This window comes from Blennius ocellaris (genome assembly GCF_963422515.1).
Source record: "Blennius ocellaris genome assembly, chromosome: 11".
NCBI classification, from domain to species: domain Eukaryota; kingdom Metazoa; phylum Chordata; class Actinopteri; order Blenniiformes; family Blenniidae; genus Blennius; species Blennius ocellaris.
The window spans coordinates 24,690,233-24,715,463 of record NC_137660.1 but is presented as its reverse complement, the minus strand read 5'-3'; the positions used below and the strand labels follow the sequence as shown (position 1 = coordinate 24,715,463).

Sequence of the window (25,231 nt, the reverse complement as noted above, 5' to 3'; positions counted from 1 at the left end):
CATGCCCACTATGCTCATTCACTTACATTCACACACAGTTCACCACCTGCACTGCGCCTCGTGTCTGGATGTGGCCAAAGGTATTTCAATGTGTCCACACAACAAAGTCATGTTTTTCTCTTACCTCTATGGACATCTGTTAATGGTCTTTCTCAACCAACCTGAAGCAGCTTGAAATCACCTGTTTAAATGGTGTGCAGCTTGGCTGGCATCATGTGACCGCATCATGTGACCGCACCATGTGACCACACACCATGTGACCACACACCATGTGACCATATTAGGAAGGATTTTCTTTACATTAATGGATAATGGAATATGAAAGAAAGAATATGTTGTGTTTTGTTTGTTTTCTTCCATTTGGTAGCTTCTAAACTGCTCTTGATGTATGTGACTCAATTTCAGATTAGGTTAGAAACTTCTTGTATAGACAACAATTGTTCAGTGCTCCCTAACAGTCAATCATTTCTTTATGTTTATTTGATAGCACTGTATTAATCCCCAGAGGGCAAATTTCTTTCCAAACTGACCCATCGGTAGCAGCCACACAGAGCAGCGCTCAGGGGCCATATTTGAACACACAAGATGTTCTGTTGAGATTGCAGACCTTTTCTATAGTAGTTATTTGTTTTTTAAGAAAATATAGACCTTTAAATCATGTCTAATCTGTGCCACAACAAAGAAAATCTTAAAAATCCACATGTAAAGGTTATTATGGCACTATTTTACCGGTCTGGCCCATTCAAGATGTAATTGGGTCCCTGAAGTAGAATGTGTTTGACGCCAATGGTGTAGACTATATTTAGCATCATAAAAGCAGAAAACATCTGAAAACTGGCACTGGGAAGCACATAGCATATTCATGATTTTGTTCTGTTACCGGTATTTAAAACAACAGCTGTTTAATTTCATGCGTTTAATTATGCCTATATTGGAAAATAAATCCCACGTCTTCATAAAAACAAGATTTATAAAATCCTTTCTCCAAATATGAGCCATGGGGTATTTAAAAAGTGGAGATTGACCGATACAATATAGTAAAAAAAAGTATATAAAAGCGCTTGAGTTATTATCTGGAGCTGTGCAGCTGAAATGCAAGTTTCCACCAGCTGTCAGTTCCCAGAATGGAGCAGGCGCGCGTCACAGAAGGACAGTATTCATCCTGAGACACTCATTAGCACTTTCTAACAGAGGTGAGCATGTGTGTGTGTGTGTGCATCACAGACAGACCAGGCGAGCGACTGCATATGTGAAGTGCGTACGTGTTCTAACGTTGACGAGAGTGGAATTAGAACAAATGAGGGGGAAAAAATATCTGTGCATGTCTGTGACCCAAATGTATAAGTTACAAAATCCTGTAAATCCTATTAGGGCTCTGTGGGGGCAATTAAATATGATGATGGATCCAGATGGACACACTCTAACAAATGCACATCCAGAATGACACATAAATCCCAAATGTAATATTTCAGTGTGTTCAATTAACAATGTTCACGAGTCTTAAAGGCTCAAATATTTGCATTAAAGCCTCTGTATCAATGTCAAAGCCCAAGTCACAGTGGATTACAAGAAGAGACACAGGCAGGTGGACAAAGATTTATATTTTTAAAAGCTGCATAGCAGCTCTTAGAGGAGTCACTGCAGATGAAAAAGACTCTGCTCCTATAGGGAGATGCTGCCCTGCATGTTTAAATAGTGGACTTGCTCTCTGCTGAGGAGACAGTGTCTTCCAAGAACCAACCATTACAAAGTACAGCAGTTCAACTCACGGCTCATTCAGGACTAACTGGGAAGTGGGAATATTCCAAATTCCAATTGGAACAAAATACACCTGAACTGGAAAAGTGACAAGTTTGTGCATCTACTTGAGAAAATATTAGTATTTTTCCATAAGCCCAGCTTACTTGAGTTGTCAGACTTCGTCAGACCAGGATTTGTTTGTTAACCCATAAAAAACAAGAATATTTACAAATAATAGCAGAAATAATAAACACCTCCATCCATGTTCCAGCTTATGGGGGCAAAATTTGTTATTTGTTGACTTTTTCTGACACGTTCACACATTTTACGTATGTGGGAAGATGAACTGCTTATTGTTGGCACATCAACACTTCCCAACTTGGAAACAAAAAGAAATTCTCATCTCGTATGCTGACATTTCCTGCCGCATGAATTTCTAACAACATGATGAGATTGTAAACACTCCAAACACATAAACCACTGTATTGCACTGTATTAATTGACAGGCATTAATTAAAAAAAAAAAGTAAATGTATTCGTTGATGCTGATTCACACCACCTAAGTCTGTAGCTTCCTCAAACTTTGCAGGTTTCTTCCACAATCTAATAATACATATTTTCTCATCATTGTTGATACATTTTTCTGTTTTTTTCACCTTTTGAATGTCAGATCTATAAATGAAACCTTTGGATAACCTGCTTCACACAAGCAATAAAAAAAGGGTGCATGATGACATGTATGAAGGGCTTTATTGTGGTGTGATATTCACTGTATTTTGCTTCAATAAATTAATTGACTGTGCTGCGAAATACTCCAGCTACTGCAAAATACTCCCTCTGTTACTATTTCCGGTCCTGAATTATTTTTTTTTTTGGTTTTTATTATCAAAATAGTGAATATGTGATCAACTTTTTAAAAAATGTAAGCAGGTAAAATCTTAAAATCTGCAATTCTGTAAAAAAAAAAAAAAAAAAGCTATGAATAAAAAGTGGTTACAAGTAGAAGCTTAGAACACTTGTTAAAAAATAATTGACGAAATCTCAATTTGAAATACTCTCGTTGAATAAATGTGGGAGAAAGAAATCAACTATTAATTATAAATACACTACTTCACAGGGATGCTTTGATGGAAATTACCATTTCCAATGGACCGCTTCACAGATTCTGATTCATATGTCCAATTATTTCTAAATAGTGAAACAGAGGGGAGGGAAATACAAGAAAAACAAATGCTGTAAAGTTATTTTTCTTGTCGTCTTTACAAGCACAATTTAACAACTGTCATTTATCCATCTTTTATGTAGCTTGATCCAATATAGGGTCAAGGAGGGGATGAAGCTGATCCCAGCTATACTGGCAAAGTCAGGGAGGGTCCCTGGAGGGTCACTAGTCCAAACTCACACACACACACACACACACACACACACACACACACACACACACACACACACACACACACACACACACACACACACACACACACACACACACACACACACACACACACACTCACTCACTCATATCCAGGCAATCAACAACAACAAGAAAAAAAATCCCATGCACAAGCATACATATTCCACCCGGAGCGGCCCTCAAGTCTGCTTTGACCCGATGTTCTCTCTATTTGGCGAGCCCGCTAACCACTACACCACTGTGTGTACATTGTCCGCAGCAAAAACATAAACAAACCAAAAAACCAAAACAAATTTAAATTCATGAGCTTCTAAATGTACCAAAATGTTCTAAAATGCACCGACATGAACAGAAGCCACAGCTTATATTATACATGCTGTTTCACTGCAGCGTTTGAAACCCTGCTCTCCTACACAATCGTTCTCCCTTCTTGCTTAAGTAATGTTACTTTGCAACTTGAGCATATTACAGCTGAAGCAGCTTTCACCCACCCACTGCAAAGTTAAGTGCTCGAGCCTCTTCACATTCAGACTGGCAGAGAGAATGAATTCTCAGTGCTTTTGATGTAGATGGTTATCAAGGAACACCTGCAGCGGAGTCAAATACTTGACATCTGCATTTGTTTTGCAAAGTGTTTTGGATTGTGAACGTTGATAATAAAAGTTTGTATTAGCGGTGAAAACGTGCTTTCAGGAAACACATGACTGACTCTGCTGTCTCTGTGAACGAAGTGGAAGGACAATATTTGGTTTGCGTTGCGTCGTGGCTGTTCCTACTAAGTGAATAAAATGCCTGAAGTGACTAAGGGTGGCACAGTGGAGTAGTGGCGAGCACTGTCGCCTCACAGTGAGAAGTGGGAACAATCTCAAGAAAGTTTGAGTGAATTACTAACTCTGGATGTTCAGGAAGATTCCATCCTTTCAACCTATTGGTGCCAAAATCTGGCAGCACAGACGCCCACACACGGATATCAGGGAGCCGTAATGCATGTGCATATTATTTTTACGAGAGCTTACACAGCAGATACGTAGCAGAATATCTCTGCTCACACGAGAACTAACGTGGCCCGTGGGGGAGAAAAAATCCTGCTCCGCTCACACACACAGCTGCTGTCACTGCATCCTGCTCACAAGACCTTTACCTTTGCAAGCAGTTTTTGGTTTTGGCAGGAAGTGGATGTATCCGGTCATCAATACATCCCAACATATGATTGGTTAAAGTCCTCATCTCCTATGATTGGCTGCTGGCTGAGTGAAAAGTTGTATGCTTTCTGAAAATTGCAAAAAAAAAAATGGAGCACCGTGAAAGCTTCTGCAAAAATGATATAAACATGTGGCTGATTTAGTTGCTGGTGTGCCCTCACCTATATCTGCAATAGCATATGGGTAGTCCAGCGAAAGGCCTTGTTTATACTGAAAACAGAACTTTTGTTGCATTTGGGGTGTCTGTTCACACGAGCTATATTATCAATCATCGTTTACCATCTGTCCATACCAATGTCCATGTACTTGCTATTGTTAACAGCACATTGTTCCCTGCATGCTTGTGTGGGTGGTTTCATTAAAAGAAAGAAGAAAACAAAACCTACAGCATCAACTAGTGGCCCAACATAAATGTCAATACCATTGCTGTCTAAACAGTCATCACTTTCAAAACGTCGTTGTGTAAACAGAAACATTTTCTCAAACGAAAACGCAAAAACTATGCCTTATCACTTGAAAAGTTGTGTAAGCAGGACCGAAGTTGCCAAGTTCGATCAGAGCTAAATGAGTTGATCATTGCCACTTTGAGCTGCACTGAAATAACAAGTAGTCACATCTTAACAAGCACTGATTCTTTTGCCTTTGTCTTTGTCTATGCACCTTTAAACTGACAATCACCTGATGTGTGTTTAGATCACGACGCCTTCTGACACTTTCCACAATGTTTAAACAGAAACATTTTGACAACTGGTGAAATCTACTTCGTATTTGCATTGTGGAAGTGTGTTAACAGGGATGAGACTGTAACTGCCGACATGTGATCATTATCCTATTTCAGCACAAACAAAGGAAGCACATAAATGCAGTAGTGGTTCACACTCTTCACAGTGGGAAGATCATTGGTTCAGGGGCTTTGGTGGATTGTATAGTAACGATTAAACCAGCAGACCTGCAAGAGAGAGAGAGAACAAAAAATAATTCACAAAATATCAAATTTTCCTCTAAAATATCTGAATTGCCATTCATCACATCAATGTCTAACATTTTAGGTCTTCCCATGCGATATAATATGGTGTCTATTTGTACACACTGCTCTGAACAATGCACTGTGCCCACTCTTCCTCCACTGAAGTGTTTTGTTTCATCCAATTATGCAGGGACTGTTGTTCAAGCTTGAATGCCGCTTTATCAGGAGCCATCAAAACAATTTCACGAGAAATGTCGAAAACAGCTTGTATGCAATGAAGGTGATGTTTCTGACGAAAGAACATGGTGATGTGTGTTTCACAGTATCTGCAAGCCTGGGTTTCATCAGATGAGCCAGACTATATAAAGGCAGACGAATGGGATCACACGATGGGGCCGTGTTAATTTAAGCCCATGTGCTCTGTCGGTGGGAACACACAGCACCTGTAGTGAATGTTCTTGTCCCGAATACCCAAATATACTTTGAGACAGTGTGAATCTCTGGAGACGCCGCCACAGAAAGCGAAGCACAGCACCAACTAAAAATCCAAATACCATCCACTGTCTATCCCGCTCACGCCCCCCCTAAATTTTATAACAATCATTCATGAATTGTAGATCTTTCCAGTTGATATATTTTTGATTTGCAAGTCCAACCCAGACACTTTATGCATTTATCAAATACTGCAGTCACTAAGACAAGATAGAAAAGTAAAAAAAAAAAAAAATCTGTTTTTGAAAACTGAGATGAGAAATGTTCCGCAATCAAAGTATTTTGCATATTGTTTGCAAAACATGCAATTTAGTCTCTGAGCTCTTAAGATTCCAAGGGGCCACTTTGGAACCTGATAATGTAAAAGTGCTCAACAGCAGAAGTGGCCAGTTCAGTCATTCGTGGTTAATTAAACGACCAAAAAGACAGAAAAAAACAAACCTCTTCACCAAATACTCTGGGTGTCATGTGTACACACACTCTAACTCGCTAAAAAGGACATGCACCCTCCTCTTCTGGCTCCATTAGAAATAATTATCTCCAATTGATCTTCCAGTTACTTGGTTCCGCGGTGCAGTAACTTCAGCTTGTCTGTGCTGTGTCAGCCTTCAATTGTCTTTCCAAAGTCAATGTGTGTGTGCGTGGGCTAATTGTGTGACCTGCACATCCCAGGTCTGTGGAAGACACCGCTCAACTTGTGACAGCCTGCTACAGTTCTTGTAATTCCGTATGTGGCTTGTCCCGGGGTAGCAGCAGAGCGTGTCCTCCAGCGGGACTCTGGGAAAGGGGGAGAAGCCCTCTTTGAGCAGGTCAACCACAGGGGGGGCTGTAATGGTAAATGCACTGATAACCGGCCACCCGGTGTGACTCTACTGCGGCGTGAAAAACCAAGCCGTCAGTATGGGGACCACCGCAGCGGAAAATTGTGTCCAGTAAAGCGTGCAAGGTGGGGGAGAGGATGTGACAGTGAAGACATGCAATCCTAATGAAAATCAAATCCAGTCAGCTTGCTTCTCGCACAATCTCTGTAGCAGGAAGCCTGAAGCCCAGCCCAATCTCCCCCCATATAGTTGATAACCAAGGTGAGGCTGAAATAATGAGAGGGGAGGATGGCATCTCCATAATGACACTGATGTCAAGGAAAGACTCAGCATCTTCTTTTTCTCTCTTGTGGCCTTGTCTCTAATGACGACAATGGTTTTTTTTTTTTTTAAACTATCTGAATTAGCCACAGCATATGTTTGAGGGGGTGGACGCTGCATCTCGATAGAAAATCTCTGCATTCACCTTGCAAGGGTTCATCTAGAGTCTCATCTTTACTGTCATTACTGCTGGCTCAGCCTTCCCAGGAGGATCACAGCATTACCAACTTCACCAAAAGCCCTTAAGTGTACTTGCAAATTGCCAGGCATGCATATATGTGGATGGATTGCTACGTGTCCCAACTCTTTGTTTTAATTACTTCACGTCTGCAGGACAAATTCCTGCGCGGGTCACGCATAGCAAAACATATCTAGGTAGCTCCTGTCCTGTATCAGCGAGTCTGTAGAGGCAGAAATAGTTGGAGACATTGAGTATTGACCAGAATTAACTATGCTTACAGCAAAGAAACAGGCTTCACACCACAAGGAATTTAAGATGGGCGTTATTGGTGAGTAAACCAGTGGGTGTTGTAGTGATGCTCGCAAAAGTTGTTTGCGAACCACCAATGAAAACAGCAAAAATGTGTTTCATCAATGGAGAAATGAGGTAAACAAGTACAACTAAAAAAACATTTCAAAACATGTAATACACACACTGGATAAAATAGCTTTGATAAAGATATTTGGCAAATGCCCATCAGGCTGGTATGAGTACTCTGGTCCACAGGGAATGGTTGAGAAATATCCCAGTGCCATGAGTGCATGAAATAAAGAAAGGTCCTGAATTACTTGCAGAACGTGTCGGATACAGGGCAATCTACACTTTTAGAGGGAAAGAACCTCATTGAATAAATGTCAAGATTTATAGCCACTGAGACTCCAGTTCAGGAGGAGGCAGATCTGTTTGGCAGCTGAAACTTAAGTGAAGAAATATCTTAACTAACACAGAACATGTGATTCATAGTTAATTCATACGGAAGTTCACAAACAGAGATCATTGAGCTGCTACTAAGCAGCGTTCTAGAGAGTTGCAAGAGATCAAGGGTCTTGCTAAGGCACCCACAGTGGTGACCTGTTGGTGCTGCGATTCAACCCTGTCAATCTCCAAACTCAACTCTGGCTTCTCTAACCTCAAGGCTACGCGGTCTCTTTGGCGTAAGTCAGAGGAACAGGGCTGGATTAAGTTTTGATATATGAATATTGGAAACAGAGGTTCCTTTCCTGATTAAATACAAGAGATGACTTGTGTGCATTTAAACAACATCGTTCATTGGGTAACCAAAACTACACATATTTGGCCCTTATTGGTCACAATTAGCAAATCTCTTGTTGGTTGAACTAGTGCCTTCCACTTGTCTGATTACAATTCCATCACTAACAATAAGCACAATTTAAATTTTGAGAGATGACTTTTGACAAATTTGAGAAAAGGCTTTGCATTGCCAACAATGTAGGAATGTATTATACCAACATATTTGAAATTGTATGCACTCAGACACCCATTCATCCATTTTCCATGCAGCTTTATCCAGTTTGGGGTGAGCCAATCCCAGCTTACGATGGTTTACAGCACCTACGAGTGGTGACACAGGAAAACTATATCGTTCTCAGTGTTTCTGGCAATTCCATGTAAACAGACATCATCTTCAAAATGTTGCTGTATAAACACAAAGCTTTTCCAAAACAAAAATGCAAGAACTACCTTTTTACTTGTAAACGTTGCGTAAACGGGGGCTTGATTTTCTTCTGACTTCACCACAGTGTGCAGGGCCATAGCTCAAATAATTCAAGCATTAAGGATTCAACTTCAAACTCTTCTTTACTTGGGCAAGAATACAGTATGATGGAGTTGAGCAGTTGATTGTTCCTTGCTCTCTGCACTCGACTGCATGGCAAACAATAAACCAGAAATTCAGTCTCACCTTGAAAATACTTGTGTGGTTCAGAAATTGGCACAGAACTGTATCTTGTGTAGTGTTCACCCAGCTTAACTTAAACATGTAAGCTACAGTACTTGTAGCTGCAGTGCTGCTTATGTCACTACGATTAATGAAAGATTAAAAAAAGCGAAAGAACAGAGCAATGAAAGAGAATTCTTGACTCAAAAACCTTCACATTTGTCTTTCAAGCTCCAACAATATTCAATTTTCCTCAAGAAACCACCAATGGCCTTTTAATGACTAAGATGCTGTTCAAGTAGGCCTTTTGTCTCCAGGATCCAAGCAACAAGGAAACGTAGCTTTCAAGAAGACAATGCTTTGAAAAGGAGAAAGCACTGTGTATAAAGGAAATGCATTGAGGGTGTCAATTATTCCAGCTCCACATTGTTTCCACCCATAAATATTGCATAAGTTTAACATCAAAGTGAGAATCAGAAGGACACTACTCAAAGAGACTTCAAACCTCACCCAAATACAGCTAAAGCAAAACATAAAGCTGCCAAGGCCCAGGTCATTATAGTCCAGTCGCATTTCACCCCTGACTTTTTATTCCATTTAATTCTTTTGCCCTGTCCTATAATTCATTTGTAAGCTCAAAGCATTAGACCTGCTAGCATTAATACGGGATAACCCTCTGAATGGAAAGCGGCATTAATTGTGTCTAAAGGAATTCCACTGAAGTGGCAGCCCCCTCTGTCCGTGGTGGGCAAAAGTTGGCTCGCTCATCCCCCCCACATGCTGACATCAAAAGCAATAAGTGGGAAGAGCTATTCTAATTGCCTTGAAGCGACCTGCCTGCGTAGGCTCCAATATAATGCTTTGTCTGCTCACTTCAAATAAGTCCTCCAATCCCTGTCTATTTCTTGACAGTCCAGTTCAGGAGTTTAAATGGCCACTCTAACGTTACAAAGCACCTTTACAAAAACACTCCAATCAAAAACCATACTGGCATGCTTGCACAAGCAAAATCTCATGTACACACTTACATGCCAACACACACACACACACACACACACACACACACACACACACACACACACACACACACACACACACACACACACACACACACACACACACACACACACACACACACACACACACACACAGAGATTCAAAACAGAGTGGATATGAGTGGCAATTATCACCGACAACCCTCCAAATGATATCTGGCATTTTGTCGCCATCTAGGCAGCAGGGGTGGTACTGCATGTACAGGGGCAGCCAAGAACCCCACCTTCCTCTGGATGTCCCTCAGTACAGTAAAATGGGGAGAGTAGAGCATGGGGGAACAGCGCAGAACAGAATTACATTCAGAAAGTGTCGTGCTGCCTCATCTACCCTACACTCTGTATAAAGAGAAGAATATGAACAGGGAAGGAGATGAAAGGGAAGTGAGGCTGATGAGAAGAAAATTAGGTAAGGAAATACTGTGGAGCAGTGAAGACAAAAAAGAAGAAGGATAAAGTAAGTGAGCTGGTAAAAGTCAAGAAGACCTTCTCAGCTATCAGTTCCATTTTACACCAGAAGAGGATTTGATTACTTCAAAGACTTGTACTAAACACTGAGTGAGGGGGGAAAACCCTAGAGTCATGTTAGGAAATCAGGAAAAAGTAGGGCTGATGCCTTCAAACAATCACATCACATGCTTCGAAAGTAAAGTGGCACATCAGAGAATCAGTTTCCAGCAGAGTGTTAAGAAAGTCAAGGTGATGATGTATCGTGTGTGATTATCCAGATTTGAGACCGCGTGTAACGTTCGAGCCTGCCTTGATATTCGCAGTACAGCCACAGGTGTGTTTGTCTTTGGATGGATTGTTTCTAAAGTAACCTTGAGATCATTTCCAAATCGAGCAGTAAATGACGCATTCAAAACAAGTGTCATCATAAAAATATAATCGTGAAAAGACGCAACAGTCACTGGAAGAAAAACAAAAAGGAGATGTTGGGAATCAGAGAAACACTGTCACTGCATGTTTATGTCAAAACTCATCTTACATTAAAATATGTTTAAGTGATGGCAGCCATACGTTAATGTGAGACTAGTGTTTGGGTTACTGCTTTGGATGGGCAGGTTATTAGTTAAGCTTTGTAGAAAATTAATGTAATTCGATGTAAAGATGCCTGAAGTGATGTGTGTGTGCGTGTCTGTGTGTGTGTAAAGAACACACCTCAAACAACATTCATGATTAATTAGCATGATGCAATTCTTTGCCACCATCTAATTTTCTATTCAGTTAGCAACCCCTGCAATCATCAGTTTTTTTTCTCTTGCACACCAACATTTTATATAGATTTTTTATTTTTTTTTAATCTATACATATTTATAAACAGCATGGCACTCAAACTCACGACTGAATGTTCAATGCACAAGCTCCAATAACTACTTTAGGAGGAATAGCAGGTGATTGTATGGCTCACTGTATGACTCGCTGCTTACTGTAAATGAACGGCACTTACATGTAGTGCTTTTTACCATAGCACTCGACAAAGTGCTTTACAATATTGCCCTCTCAGCCACACAACTATACTCAGACAATAATGGTCGCTGAGCATCCACACAATGTACCGGTATCTGTTCGCAAACACGCAGAACTTGGTGTGCAGGGTCTTTCTCGATTGCGGTTTCGCCATGGAAACCTGCTCCAACAATCTGAGCACAACCAAGCTTTAAAAATGTTTTTTAAAGAACATCAAAGGTTAACCAAGCCGAGGCGCGTTTTCTAACCTGCCCATATTGAACAAGGGAACACTCTACATCTCTGTGCCAGAAGTAGACTCATCCATAGCGAACAGTGCAAGGTAAGCATACAGCAGGCCATGAATCAAATACACGCAGTTGAGTATTCAGATAGACCCTCAGAGATTTTTTTTTAGACCCCATTAAACTGTAATCCCACTTCTCAAAATCTTACTGAAAATAAGACTTCTAAAGACAGACAAGTGTTCTCTTAGGTGTTCATCTAAATTTTTGACTAAAGCCTAAAGGGGACTGGATCAGCTTAAAATCTAATGATGTATTCCCACCCCATGGTACTTATTGCAGCACTGTGGATAAAAGTTACGATTGTGAATCTTCCTCCCCACTGCTCCATTTAGTTTGATAGGTACAAGTAAATATCAGGGGTAGACATGGAGCAGACTTGTGTTCAGGTTATTCTCCTCCCTCAGAATATGCAGAAAGAATACCAAGTCGGCGTGTTTGATTTGTATCTATTTCATCGCAATGTCTCACCCGTTGTGGCCAGTGATGCATGGCAGGGCCTGTCTATCGGCAGAAACACCACCGGGGACCGACTCACCCACCAATACTCTCATAAAAAATACATCAAGCACAGCTGGCAGAAATCTCCATCAACAATTTTGACCCTGCGGCTACAATTAACAATGCAGTCGGTGATGAAGAGCTGGCTATTTAGTGATCTGAGCTGAGTGGTTCTTATTCATGATTCAAGAATGGTCTGCAACACATCCATTACCTTAACTATGTAAAAAAAAAAAAAAAAAAGGTGCGTCCCACCACCAGCTGAGCGCTAGTCACTGACAGATTAATGCAACAGAGTATTATCGCCTGCAACTATGTCAGTGAAACTACTCTTGTGGAAGAAATGGGACCCTGCAGTACCAGCCTTTTACATGAATACTCCCACTGTGTTGCTGGCGGCTTCACATACTCCGTGGCAATAGAGAAGAGTCATTGCAATCGTGCTGAAAAAGAAACTCCTTTGCCTCTGCCTCACAGTCTCATGCTACTGAGTGTGTGTTTATGTGTGACAGAAAAAGAGAGGGGAAGACACGTCTGGGTTTGTTTTTTTTTTGGGTTTTTTTTGTGCAAGAGTGGGAAAGAGACAGACAAACAGAGGAGGAGAATACCTCATGAATATCAGTAATGTGTTTGTTGAGCTGGTGGTGGATGCATGCATGGGCAGAGGTGCTGGGGAAAGTGCCTTATTTCGTCTGCGTGCTTGTTGATCTGCTTGCATGGCCACAAAACTGACGAGAACAGCACCAACTGAGATGAAAGTGTGATCAACTGGAGGGACAGCATCGTATTGTACCGCTGTGTCCTTCACACATGGGTACTGAGGCCTTTTGTGTGTGTGTGTGTGTGTGTGTGTGTGTGTGTGTGTGTGTGTGTGTGTGTGTGTGTGTGTGTGTGTGTGTGTGTGTGTGTGTGTGTGTGTGTGTGTGTGTGTGTGTGTGTGTGTGTGTGTGTGTGTGTGCGCGTGTGTGTTTGTCTCGTCACTCACAAATAAGCCATTAATCCACTCTCCTTGGACGAAGGCTTTTTCTTCTCTTTTTTTTTCCACTTGGCACATTTCATGATTAAACCACGCAATGTCCATTGGCGTTTTGCATAATTAGGCCACTTATATCAAATGCAGCCAGATTCTAATGGAGCGCTAAGGGGACATATTTACTTTAATTACTACTCTCGCTATCTCTATACCTCATCCTTCTTCACTTCATCCTCCTCTCATCCACTCCCTTCCTCTGGAGAGTGTATTGGCGATGTCAAGGGAAAGAAGATTGAAGAAGACTGTGTTTCCCTCAAAGGTCACAGCCTCCCTCAGTGGAGTTAAGATAGCGTTTGACCTTATAGCCCATTACAGCACAGTGCTGCTCTACCACGGCCACTGGGGAACAAAGGGGGGAAGAAAAAAAAAAAACAGAATCTCCCATTACTGGCGAAGAAACAGTGCGCAGGTGTATGTGTCCATCTCAGTTCTAACTTTTGCCCTTGTGTGCGCCGGTCAAGTGTGCAATCACATGTATGTTTTTCAGCTGAAGGAATAAGCTTCGAAAGTTTAGGTGGCAACATCAGAAAAAGTGCACACCCTTCCCGGAAAAGCAGAAGGGGAAAAAAAACAAAACATCCAAAGAGCACTCTACCGCCACAGATGGACGTTGGCTGTGTGCTTCTCACAGGAAATAGCACAGAGGATGTGAATGAGACTGAAACCGCAAAGCTCCATACAAGAAAGCCTATTTGCCAGCCGATTGTTAGAACCACAGTAACACCCGGGTACATTTAGACAGCAGTCTAGATTGGAATTGGGCTGCTTTTACTTGAGCCATTTCATGCTTCTTTTATTCTCGGTGTTTGTGTGCCTCTGCAGGCTTTTAAAATTGCAAACTTCTCTACAATTTCTTTAAACTCTAAACCTTTATTTTGGCAGCTAGACTTGTAGGAGATGAAAAAGCACAGCTTGCAGAGAGAGGAGATGAGGCTACAACGAAGAGGGAAGTGAAGAGTAGAAATGGGGTGGGGTGGGGGGGGGGGGGTGGGGGGGTGGAAGAAGACCCCTGTCTTAATGACTGGCATTCTGCATTAGTGTCATCATTAGATGTTGTGGCTTGTCAAACTGTCACTCTTTAACTAGGCACTGCTAAAAAAAAAAAGAACAAGGCCATGATCGAGGCAGTGCTTGGTTGCGGGAGTGATGGCAGGTCTGAAAGGATGCTCTGCACCCACAAACCTTCTTGACGGGGGGGGGGGGGGGGGACAAGAGATTTGTTGGTGGCCCGTGATTGAAAGGGTGACTGATTGTCACCAGTTGTGGACCTGACAAGGCCTCATCTTCACACACCATGAAGAGGAAAGTGTGTGGCAAACATCTAGTTCAGGGAATGATGAGGAATGTTCAATCTGCATGTGGAAACATTAGAACTTTATGGCTATTATAAGCAAAAAAAAAAGAGAGCGGGAGAGACATGAACACAGTGTGTGCAGCCATAGTGTGTGTTTGTGTACTCAGATCTCACACCTGTTGCTGCACTCCTAAATAATATATTGCCAGACATACCAGGAATGGCCATGTCCCTTCTTTTTGATAATACTAGATCAATGAACTGCCTCCAGGACTGAAAGTGTCTGTGTGTGTGCACGTGTGTATGTGTGTGTGTGTGTGTTACAGCGAAGGTCAGTACTGTCTGTGAGTAACAAGATGCCATGGCAACCCTTTTGTCTTTCAGTGCCACATGTCAAACGTTTTTCCTCTCAGAGACGGTGACCTCCTCCTCCTCCTCCTCCTTGTCTGTCTCTCCATGTACCTGCGCCACCATAAATGGGAACTTTAGCAGCTCGTTGGTCACCATGCCTATAAACCTCCATGACAGCAAATCTTCCCGCAGGAACGCCCATGTACCAGCCCAGAATTTAAACTGTGGGCGCAAACTGTCATCCTCCCACGGCGAGAGAGGGACAAAGGGGGAGGAGAGACACTGAGGACGACGCATTTTGAGAGAATAAATGGTGGATTAAGTTTGGGGAGTCACGTCAATTCTGGTAAACAAAGGGGATTTGCAGGTTTTGGGAGGACAGGAGCCATAACGAAGAGGGACAAAATAAAAAAAATAAAATAAAATAAAAAACACCAAAAAGGAGACACAAAGAAGGGCGAAGACAGGGAGGATGACTCAAAGTGGGGAAAGAGAGAAGAAGAATGGGTGGAAGAAACATCTTTGCACCTGCAGCTCCCAGCTGTGCTTATTCTGAATCATTGCTCCACCTGGAGAGGCTGCTTAGCGTTCCATTTGGAAAACAGGGATTTATTACCAAGGAGGGGCCTGCTAGAAGTGCGTGTGTGTGTGTGTGAGTGTGTGTGTTGTGTAGTGTAGGTGGTGAGAGGGAGGTAGGTGTGGAGAGGAACTTGGCTCCCCTACCTGAACATGTAGAAACAACAGCACCTCTTTTAAGCCCACACACACACCATAATGTGGTGCGAATGGAGGTTCTTGTGATTCTGGAAGAGGAGACGGTGGGTTTGCAGGGTGTTTTGTCGATGATGAGTCAGGGAGAATAAGTATGCATCGCACCTTGTGTACCAAGGGTGCATGGGAATTGTGTGCGTTTCTGATCAGGCTGAAAAGCAGATGAAATGAGAAGATCAGCAACACGCTTTGTTTGCGTCAGTGATTTGAATAAATCAGAGTTGATTCCCATTTTTCTGAATAGACTGCCGATTATGACGGGACAGCGAAAAGATATGGCCTCCCCCCCTACGGTGCACAGTCAGCCGCCTGTAACTCAGGGCAACATGCCCAAAGGACACACAGAATCATGCCTAACCTTCCAGAAACTGCCATTGTGAGTTAGCAGGTGTGTACCTGGTGAACCTTGATGAAACTTTATTTTTTTTTTTTAAATCACTTTGCTCTAAATATATTTTAGAAGGCTTTTTCTTTAAATTCCCCAGTCTCGTCAATGGAGAATGTGTGGGTATGTGTGTAATACAGGAGAAGACAGGTGCTAATCAATGAGATAGCAGTTCAATAATTTCTTTGCAGGCTCTATTAGCCTGAATCATGATCGCTGCTTTGAATCGGAGGATGGAGCTACATTGTGAAAAGGACCTAATGGCTTCTCCAATTAAAATTGACTAATGGACAGTGGGGAAGGTGCACTGAAAAAAAAAGAAACCCACACAGGTTAAACAAAAAAAAAAAAAGAAGGAAATACCAAATGAGCACTGCTGTCTGCTGCCTCTCAATACAAGCGGATGAGAGAGGAAGAGAGAGGGAGGATGAGAGGAGTGAGAAGCAGCAAGACAACACAGACTTTCCCAAATGAGCTGTTTGCCTGCCACGCTTCGGGGCTCTCCCATTGTTGCTCTGTTTAGAAATAGTCTCAGCTAGGTTGTTTTAAAATTAGCTTTGCCGCGTGCCACCCGAAGAGACGGAGTCATTACTGTAACTATACACAGTGAATACTTCAGTGGTAAATTGTGATGATGTTCACTGGGGGGGGGGTATCTTGTCAGTGTGAGGCGGTCAGAGGCTATAAGGCAGAAAGAGCATCGCCGCTGCAGCTGGATTCATCCCTGCAGCTGGATTCCTCCAGTCTGAGGAGCCACTGAGGGGGAGGGCAGGTGGAACTTCACACACACACACACACACACACACACACACACACACACACACACACACACACACACACACACACACACACACACACACACACACACACACACACACACACACACACACACACAGTTATTTAAGACAAAAACGCCTGTTAAGAGAGAGCATAGATGTCCACAGCCTTGGTGCTGCCCTTAATTCAAAGAGTCCTCCAAAGACTTGACTGGCAGAAACAGCTGTTCCTAGTTACCTCACTCTCTCCCCATATTAAAGTCAAATCAAACGGGCGAGTGGCTCCATCACAGAGGGAATTAAGCCTTTTATTAAATATCTCAAGAGAGTCCACGTCTACGGAGGCCAATAAACTGAGCAAAATACCAACCGATCACACAGCGGAGTGGCCAACTTACTTCCCTCTCCCTCCCTTTACTCTCCTCTCACTCTTTCTTGCTTTCTTTCCGTCCTTGTGACACCTCCTTCTTCCTCGCTTCCTCTCCTCCACTCTCCTCCGCGCTCATGTGTGCTTCCCACACAGACGCACGCGCGCGAACGCACGCGCACGAGCCCAAAGAAACGCTCAAGTTGGTGGCTGAGCGGAATATAGATGCGACTGGAGACAAGAGCCGATGCCGTGATTTGCACAGAGACATCGGGACGCACACACACACACACACACACACACACACACACACACACACACACACACACACACACACACACACACACACACGCACACCCTCTCATTCCAAATCAGCTCTTCTACACTCCTCTCCTCCATCCATCCCATTTCTCGCTCTTTTAAAAAAGAAAAAAAATGTATATTCCTCCCTCTGCCCTCTTTACCTCCACAAAAAGAAACAATGTTGAAAGGCATTCCTAAAGTGAACGAGCACTGCAGATTCCCAGACCCGCCACCCTCTGCCCCGAACTCGGTGCCATAAATGAGAGGCAGCCGTGCGCGCAGAGGGACGGACGGACTCAGCGGCGGAAACTTGATCCGAGGCGGCGCGGACTGATCCAGGCTGCGCGTTCTGTATGTGTGTGTGGTGTTGGTGTTGGTGGTGTTGGTGTTGGTGTTGGTGGTGCACACTGAGTCTGGACAAACTTGACGAGGTCCAAAGAGAGAGCGAGAGAGTCGGATCGGATCGGAATTAAATCTCTTGTCACACTCACTCTGACACACATCCCCGGTGTCTTACCTGGTGGAAGAGGAAAGCCAAGAGGATGCGGGCTCCAATCTCCATGGTCGGCGCAATTCTTTTTTTTTTTTTTTAATTGTGATCTTTTTTTTTTTTTGTTTGTTTCTTCTTCTTCTCTGGGTATGAAACACAAACGGATTCAAGACAGGGTGATAGAGGCTGGGTCAGCTCTGCTCATAATTCCACTGTTCAACCGCGCCGGGGAGGGAGAGAGAGAGAGAGAGAGAGAGAGAGAGAGAGAGAGAGAGGAAAACCTTTTTTCTCCGTGAGCCTCCAGCTGCCAACTTCCTCCAAATACAACTGCAGTCGGATCAGCAAAGCGCTGGATAGTGAAGGCGAGACCACGACCAATAGATTTATGAGTAGGACAGAGAGAGAGAGAGAGAGCGAGAGAGAGAGAGAGGGGGGGGGGGGGGTGGTGTGCGAGGGGAGTGGTGATGGGGGTGAGGAGGCTGGTGAAGTGGAAGTGGAGGTTCAGCGTTCCCACTTTGGTTCCAAGTCTGGATTTTTTTTAATTTTTTTTGACGCAGGGTTAATTCCTTGGAGTTGTGAATGATTTTTGCAGGTGCACAATGGTTTCATCACCACCACAGGAATCCAAGCGGGGTTTTTTTTTTTTTATTATTCTCAAGCCACCACCATCTGATCTGTGCCATTTTGAAGAGGATTTACTGTTACAGTTATCTTCTATTCAATCACAGTGAGAGGGCGCTCGGGAAGACTCGCCAGAGCATCCCTTATATGAGCTCGCACATTTGCAGAAGGTGTCTGCAGGGCATCCCGAGAGAAAGATCCTCCAGTAAATGATACATTTCAAGTTTTTTTCAATATTACAGGGAAAGTATAACTTTGTACAAGTTGTGTCTAAATGATATTGCTGTTTAAACATCACAAGTACAAGAGTCTGAAGTTACACTGAGTTTGATATTTTGCAGCCCCCATTTTTCAACATGAGACAGTTCTTCCTCTTAATGAATTCTTAATTTGTGTGGGGATTTTTTGGGTTTTGTTTTGTTCTCTCCCTTGTTTTTCTTCTGTTGTTTGTCAGAGGAAGCAGCAGTGAACATGCAGCTCTGTCTAAATGGGGGTGATGGGGGGGGGGGGGTAATGTCACATTATATCTATTGTGTTCATCCTAAATGTTAAGATTTTAAGTTACCTCAATCTTAACACACTGGAGTGTGACATGTTTTGTTGTTTCTTGGTTTTGTAAAGCCATTGAGGCATTGGCAGTGCGAGTATGCAACAGATTTGCAATCTATTCTATTCTTCTTTTCAGCAGAAACCCTGTGTCATTCTGAACCCCATAAACAAATGCACAGGTCTCATGGGTGATTCCGCCAGATGTTGCCGCTCTGTTGTTGGTAAGAGTGAAGAAAGGCTACGATAAAATAGAAAGTAAGTGCGTGTTCCAACCAGAACTGGCAATACAACATCAGTGGGTCTCTGCAATGATTTAGAATTAAGTGACCAGAGTAAGATAGTAAAAATTAACAGAACTTTTTCAGAAGGCGTCATGCAGAGAACCTGTGTCAAATTACCAATTAGGCTCATCCAGAATGTACATATTTATACAACCTTGCCTTGATTGACTGCTGTACTGTAAAAGCCAGTGACCTCATGCTGTAATAATCTAAAGATATCCTCTGTTGTGTTGAATGAACATGATAGAACAATATCAAGATCATGCCCTACGAGAATTTCAATAAATAAAAAAAAAGATTTGAAGTCAAATGTGAACATCGGTACTGTATTTAATATTAGCAGTATTATCCGGGGTGCATTGGGTTAATTTCTGAGCTTGGGTCACCTCCTCATTTGAATCCTCTGATGTATAAACCAGTCAAGTCTGTAATGCAGGTTGCAATGATTTCCTATAGCGACTGCGATAAAAAAAAAAAAAAAAAAGAGCAGCCAAAGAGACTTCATTATCAGTATTCTCCAGGAAGGCTGTCAGTGGATCAAGAGAGTAGAATAAGAATATTATAGACCATCAGTTATATTTAAACCAATTGGGAACCTTTGAAAAAAAAAAAAAAAAAGATGCGATAGGAAAGTCAGACCTTTCTTTTAGTTTCAAAGACAAGCCCCCATCGCTCAGGTGTCCTTGAGTAACGCTGTTGTGTAACTGACTGTGTCATCTGAGTTTCCGGCTGGGAATAATCAATTAACTACCACGTAATTATTAAAGTGGGGGATGGCTCATTTGAATTCAGCACTGTAACTGATTAGTCCTAATAACAAAAAGCATACTGTCGTGCAGATTGCCTTTAGTCTTTGGAAAGTTTTCACAGGTGATGGACAAGTTGTCAAAAAAAAGTGCTGAAAGCTTGGAAATAGCAGCTTCCGTATCTTTTTTTTCTCTTTAACTTTAAATATTTTGAGCTGCTATAGATGTGTTATGATTTACAGATCAGCCAAATGTGTTTTCTTCAGTAAGCACCAAACCTTTTTTTTATATATATATTTTTTTTTTTCCCCACCTCACTCTGGGCCCAAAGGTCAGACGCCTATAAAAGTTGCCCATCAGTCTTTCCGAAGGGGCAGAGCTGTCATGGAGCACACTTAATCCTCATGCAAAGTACCCTTAACCTCCAGCACACAGACGAAATCATTGCGAGCAAAACAGACAGACGAGTCGGCTGTTCAAAGAAGCAACTGAACCCTCAGATAATGGAAACACTCAAAAGCTGTTTTCCTCCCTCTCAGTGCTGTCTGTCTGTTTCTCAGGCCAACAAACACTTTCATTGGGCTGCATATAATGTGATGACAGATTTCTATGTATATCCATCTCGACTGCGCAGAAGGAAAAAGGTTAGTGTCGCGGAAAAGCAAGGTGAGGGTCTCACTATCTCTCTGTGCAAAAAAAAGAAAAAAGAAAGAAAAGCAGTCAAAATCTCTTCTCTCCTTTTTCAATGGATGTGAAAAATGAGGGTTGGAATTGTTGTGACGCCTGAGGAATTGGTTTTCCGAGACAGTTTGTCTGCCATATACATTTATCAGTAAAGAATCGGCAATGGGGACATATCAGCTGTGACTGGCTGGTCCAAAGCAAAGCGTTCCTAACTCAGGGAGTTGATTGAAATAATTAATTCAAATGACTGGACTCAGAATAACATGTCAAACAGCGTCTTAACTATCCTTGTCAGACATATCCAAATCAGCTCCAGACAATTTAGATTTTTTTATTTTTTTTGGTGGGGGGGGGGGGGGGAATCACAGAAGGGAAGTCATGTTGGGTTTGTGAGCCACGGCTGAGCGGAATCAACAGATCATGACTGAAACGTCTGTTCAGTAGCAGAGAAAGAGAGGATTTAACTCAATCAGCCTGACAGCTTTCAGACTCAACTTCATTAGTCTAAAATGCTCATGACTCAGTTTTGTAAACACAGAAACAGAGGGAATTCAAAGGGCTACGTTTTAGAAATCTATGGATGTCCACAAAAAAAAAAAAGAAATCTCTGAATTGAAATTGATAGTATGTCTTTGTTCATTTTTTAATAAAAACTGTCTTGATTCGATTCCTTCTGAGATATTTCTGCCATTCACACACGTAGCTGCCAAATTACTGACTTACTAAAAGAAAAATATAGTTGGTAGCATGTAAGGTTTGGCTCTCAGTAACCACTGTTTTTTTTTTTTTTTTTTCTTGTTCATGGCTGTGGAGCAATATTGGAAGAAAACTGATGACTAATTATGTATGGCAGCATGAAAATGATCAAATGATAAAGCAAGTGGCTTCATAATTTCTTGTTTTCCACTGAAATGGAACTTTAATAAAATAAATATTATGATGCAGCAGTATTACCGGCCAGCATTGAGCTCTGTCACTGCTTTCTGTCTGTATCATTTCCTTTCTGTGACGTTAGAAAGCATTAACAACATCATGTGACCCATTGAAGCTCACGAGTCTGATAAGCATATAATGTTTTCCGGATATCTGCATTGAGAGAAAATAATTAGGTTTCTCAACCTCTATTATGATGATGAATTATTTCACTGTCCAGCTGATGCATCTTCATTTTAGACTGCCTCTTTCCTATTATGCAAGACGGTATGTTTTGTTTTGTTTTTTGTTTGTTTGAGACTTTGCACTTCCACAGTTACAAGTCACACTAAGAGAAAATGAATTTAAATCAGGGACCATCATGATTTCTTTCTCATAATCTGCAGGGAGGTTGTTGTTGTTTTTTTTGTTTTTTTGCAGGCAAAATAATAATAAAGGAATGAGCCTAGGGAAAATCTACAACACATCCATTCGTTGACCTTGCATATGCAGTTCAGAGGGCGAATGGAGGTGATTCCAGGGAGGGAAGTAAAAGCAAAAACAGAGTCCACCCAAACAGAGATTCAGACAACCTCACACTCACAGACATATGATCGACACCAAGGTCTATACCATCATGTGCATCCTTAAATATAGCTGAGACACATTAAAACGATGTTGTCCGGTGATACCACAAACATTTCAAAGTGAATTCCAATGAATGTTGCGTTGGTTTTTACATCCCCGACTTTAACCTTGCAGGAGACATAAAACTCTTTGACCTTCTCCAGACTTGCTGCATGACTCCTCTGCATGTGCTTTTCATAAGGTTTGGGGAATCTGAGTTTTTTTTCTTTTTTTTTAGGGGGGTGGGGGTGGGGGGGTACATATTAACCTATTAAGCAATAGTAGAAAGTAAACAGATATGATGCATATTCTTGGCTTTCATTTGTCTGAGCTTAACCTAATTTACCAATGCAAAACAAACTGAACTGCAAATACACAGCAGAGATAGCTGATCTGTGGCTATATGTATGAAAAAATAAAGCCGTCCAATATCAATAATACATTTGGGTTAAACAAAGGCGAACAATAATGGCCATTTCTGTAATATATAATGAACTGCCCAAAACATATTGATTACTAGACATTCCCACTACATCCCCTACACAATACAAATCCTCAGTGGTCCTGAAACCTTGAACTGTACTGCAGTATAACCATGTATACACGTTTCCAATTATTCAGATTCATTGGGCTAATCATCCGTAACAACAACATGAACACACAGGGGACACAGAGAAGCAATTAGCTCCATTTATCTGATTTAAGCCACAAAGCAGGGTCTCCCCCTCCCTGGATGATTCTCATTCTCTCTCTCTCTCTCTCTCTCTCTCTCTCTCTCTCTCTCTCTCTCTCTCTCTCTCTCTCTCTCTCTCTCTCTCTCTCTCTGCATTGCTGAAAGGTAAACAAAATTGTTTTGAGGTAATTTACAGGATGAGGGAACGCTGTAATTTCTACCATCAATGCAGTTTTCTGTTAAGTCAACTGAATCAAAAACTGTATTTCTGTTCAAGCCACTTCGTATGTATGTTATTTTATTTATTATTATTAAAAAAAAATCTTTATTTCATTTGTTTTAATGACCTGACACTCCAGGAAATATTGCCACTAGAGGGGGTAGAAGTGTGCAGACCAGAGTGATCATTTTTTTCTCTCTGGAGAATCAGAATTCAGGGTAGGTCGAAATAAGGTGTAGACTTTTCTGCAACTTGAAATACACTTGTGTACATACTGGTATACATCCTGCATGTGCAAATATCAGGTGACTTGAAAAGTGTGGAAAAACCTTTGCTTGTGGGCTAAAGCACCGTTCGTCTCTTTGATTTCAGTGTTAAAAGTGGTGGGTCTTCTTCTCATACAAACAACTTCCTCAGCAAAGAGCCTCGGGCCTGAGCTCTTTTCTCTCTCCAGAGGCCCACGCCAGGAACCCAAAGACTTCCCTGAAGATCAAACTGCAGATCAGACAACGTTCATTGTGCATCTTTCCCCTTTTCATTCACTCTCTGTCTCCCTCCACACGCAAAAGACGAGACTCGCGAAAGACAGCGAGATCGACACAGTGTCGTTCTGAGAGGAACACAGCTGGAAACACCAAAAATGACATTTGGATGCCACACACCAAGTTTTTTTCTTCTTCTTTTGTCTGTGGAAAACAGGTTTTGAAACCACATGCTCTGAGTCTTTCACAACCCAAGAAACTGTGTGTATTTTGTAACATCCAGAAATAAATTAATCACAAATAGGAATATCAGTCTCATGTGTTCACAAGTGTTTTTGTCAAGGTGTGTGTGTGTGTGTGTCAACCTGGCTGTCTGATTGGTGTATCAGGTCCACCTACACGTACAGCTGATTGAATTGGTTTCGGGTATAAAGAAGTTAAAGAAACCAAACTGGCAGCAACGGGCAGTGGATCTCTTTAAGAAGTATCTTTGATTATACACTTTGGCTGGATGGATGGATGGATGGATGGATGGATGGATGGATGGATGGCTGGATGGATGGATGGATGGATGGATGGATGGATGGATGGATGGATTCCAGGGTGCTGAAGCTGATCCCAGCAGTTTATTGATAAAGGCAGGGTATATCCTGGAAAGGTCGCAAGTCCATCACAGGGAAAACACACCAACAACAGCAATGGGCAACAGCAACAGCAAATTTTTGAGTGAACACACAAACTCCTCACAGAAAAACCCTTAAGTCAAACTCAAACCAGGAATACCGTTAGTGTGGGACATGAGGAACAATCACGACACCACCGTGTTTCTGATTCAGATCTCTTTGACACACCAAGTGAAAATGCGTAGATTTTGCATTTTCGTTTCAACACTGCTTTAAGTTAACTCAGAAACATTTTGAAAACATCCATTTACAAAGAAACTGCAGAGAACGATGCAGTTATATGCTATATATATATATATTTATTGACCAGATATGGATGTAGGCAAAGATTCTGTTTCGTTAGAAATTTCAGTCGATTGATCAATATTACTTCCAAAGCAGTGCTTTCTATATGGAAATGTCGTAATCATGAAGTAAATGCAATTCATATGATAACCATCAACCTCAGCTGCCCTTATGTCTAATTCAAAAGCGTCACACATGGTAAGTTGAACATATTTGCAAGCAGCAATTACATTTAGTTAAAAACATGTCTGCCCAAACAAATCACTGGCATATAAACTATATATCTGCGAGAGAGGCTTGGACGAGCTTCTGATCTCAACCCGGCTCGACCCCTGGACGATGAATGGAAGCTCAGCTGCGAGCTGGTGCAATAACTCAACATCCCTGGTCGACCTCGGGTCTACTTTGTGATGTTTCATCCAGAAGAGTGCAGGCTGTTAAGGAAGGAGTTTAACGCACATGCACATTTACTTTGCATTTGTCCAATAACTTTCACACCTTGGTGTGTGTGTGTGTGTGTGTGTGTGTGTGTGTGT

General features: G+C 42.0%; 1 protein-coding gene across 1 annotated transcript in view; it reads right to left on the bottom strand.

Moving 5' to 3' along the window:
* Positions 1 to 18,263, bottom strand: part of cdh13 (cadherin 13, H-cadherin (heart)) — a 397,592-nt gene extending 379,329 nt beyond the window's left edge. The window contains exon 1 of the mRNA XM_080504779.1: positions 17,960 to 18,263. Within this exon, the coding sequence (XP_080360905.1) occupies positions 17,960 to 18,004 (45 nt within the window). The 5' untranslated portion in view covers positions 18,005 to 18,263. The remainder of the gene's footprint in view (positions 1 to 17,959) is intronic.
* Between the last annotated feature and the right edge of the window lie 6,968 nt (positions 18,264 to 25,231).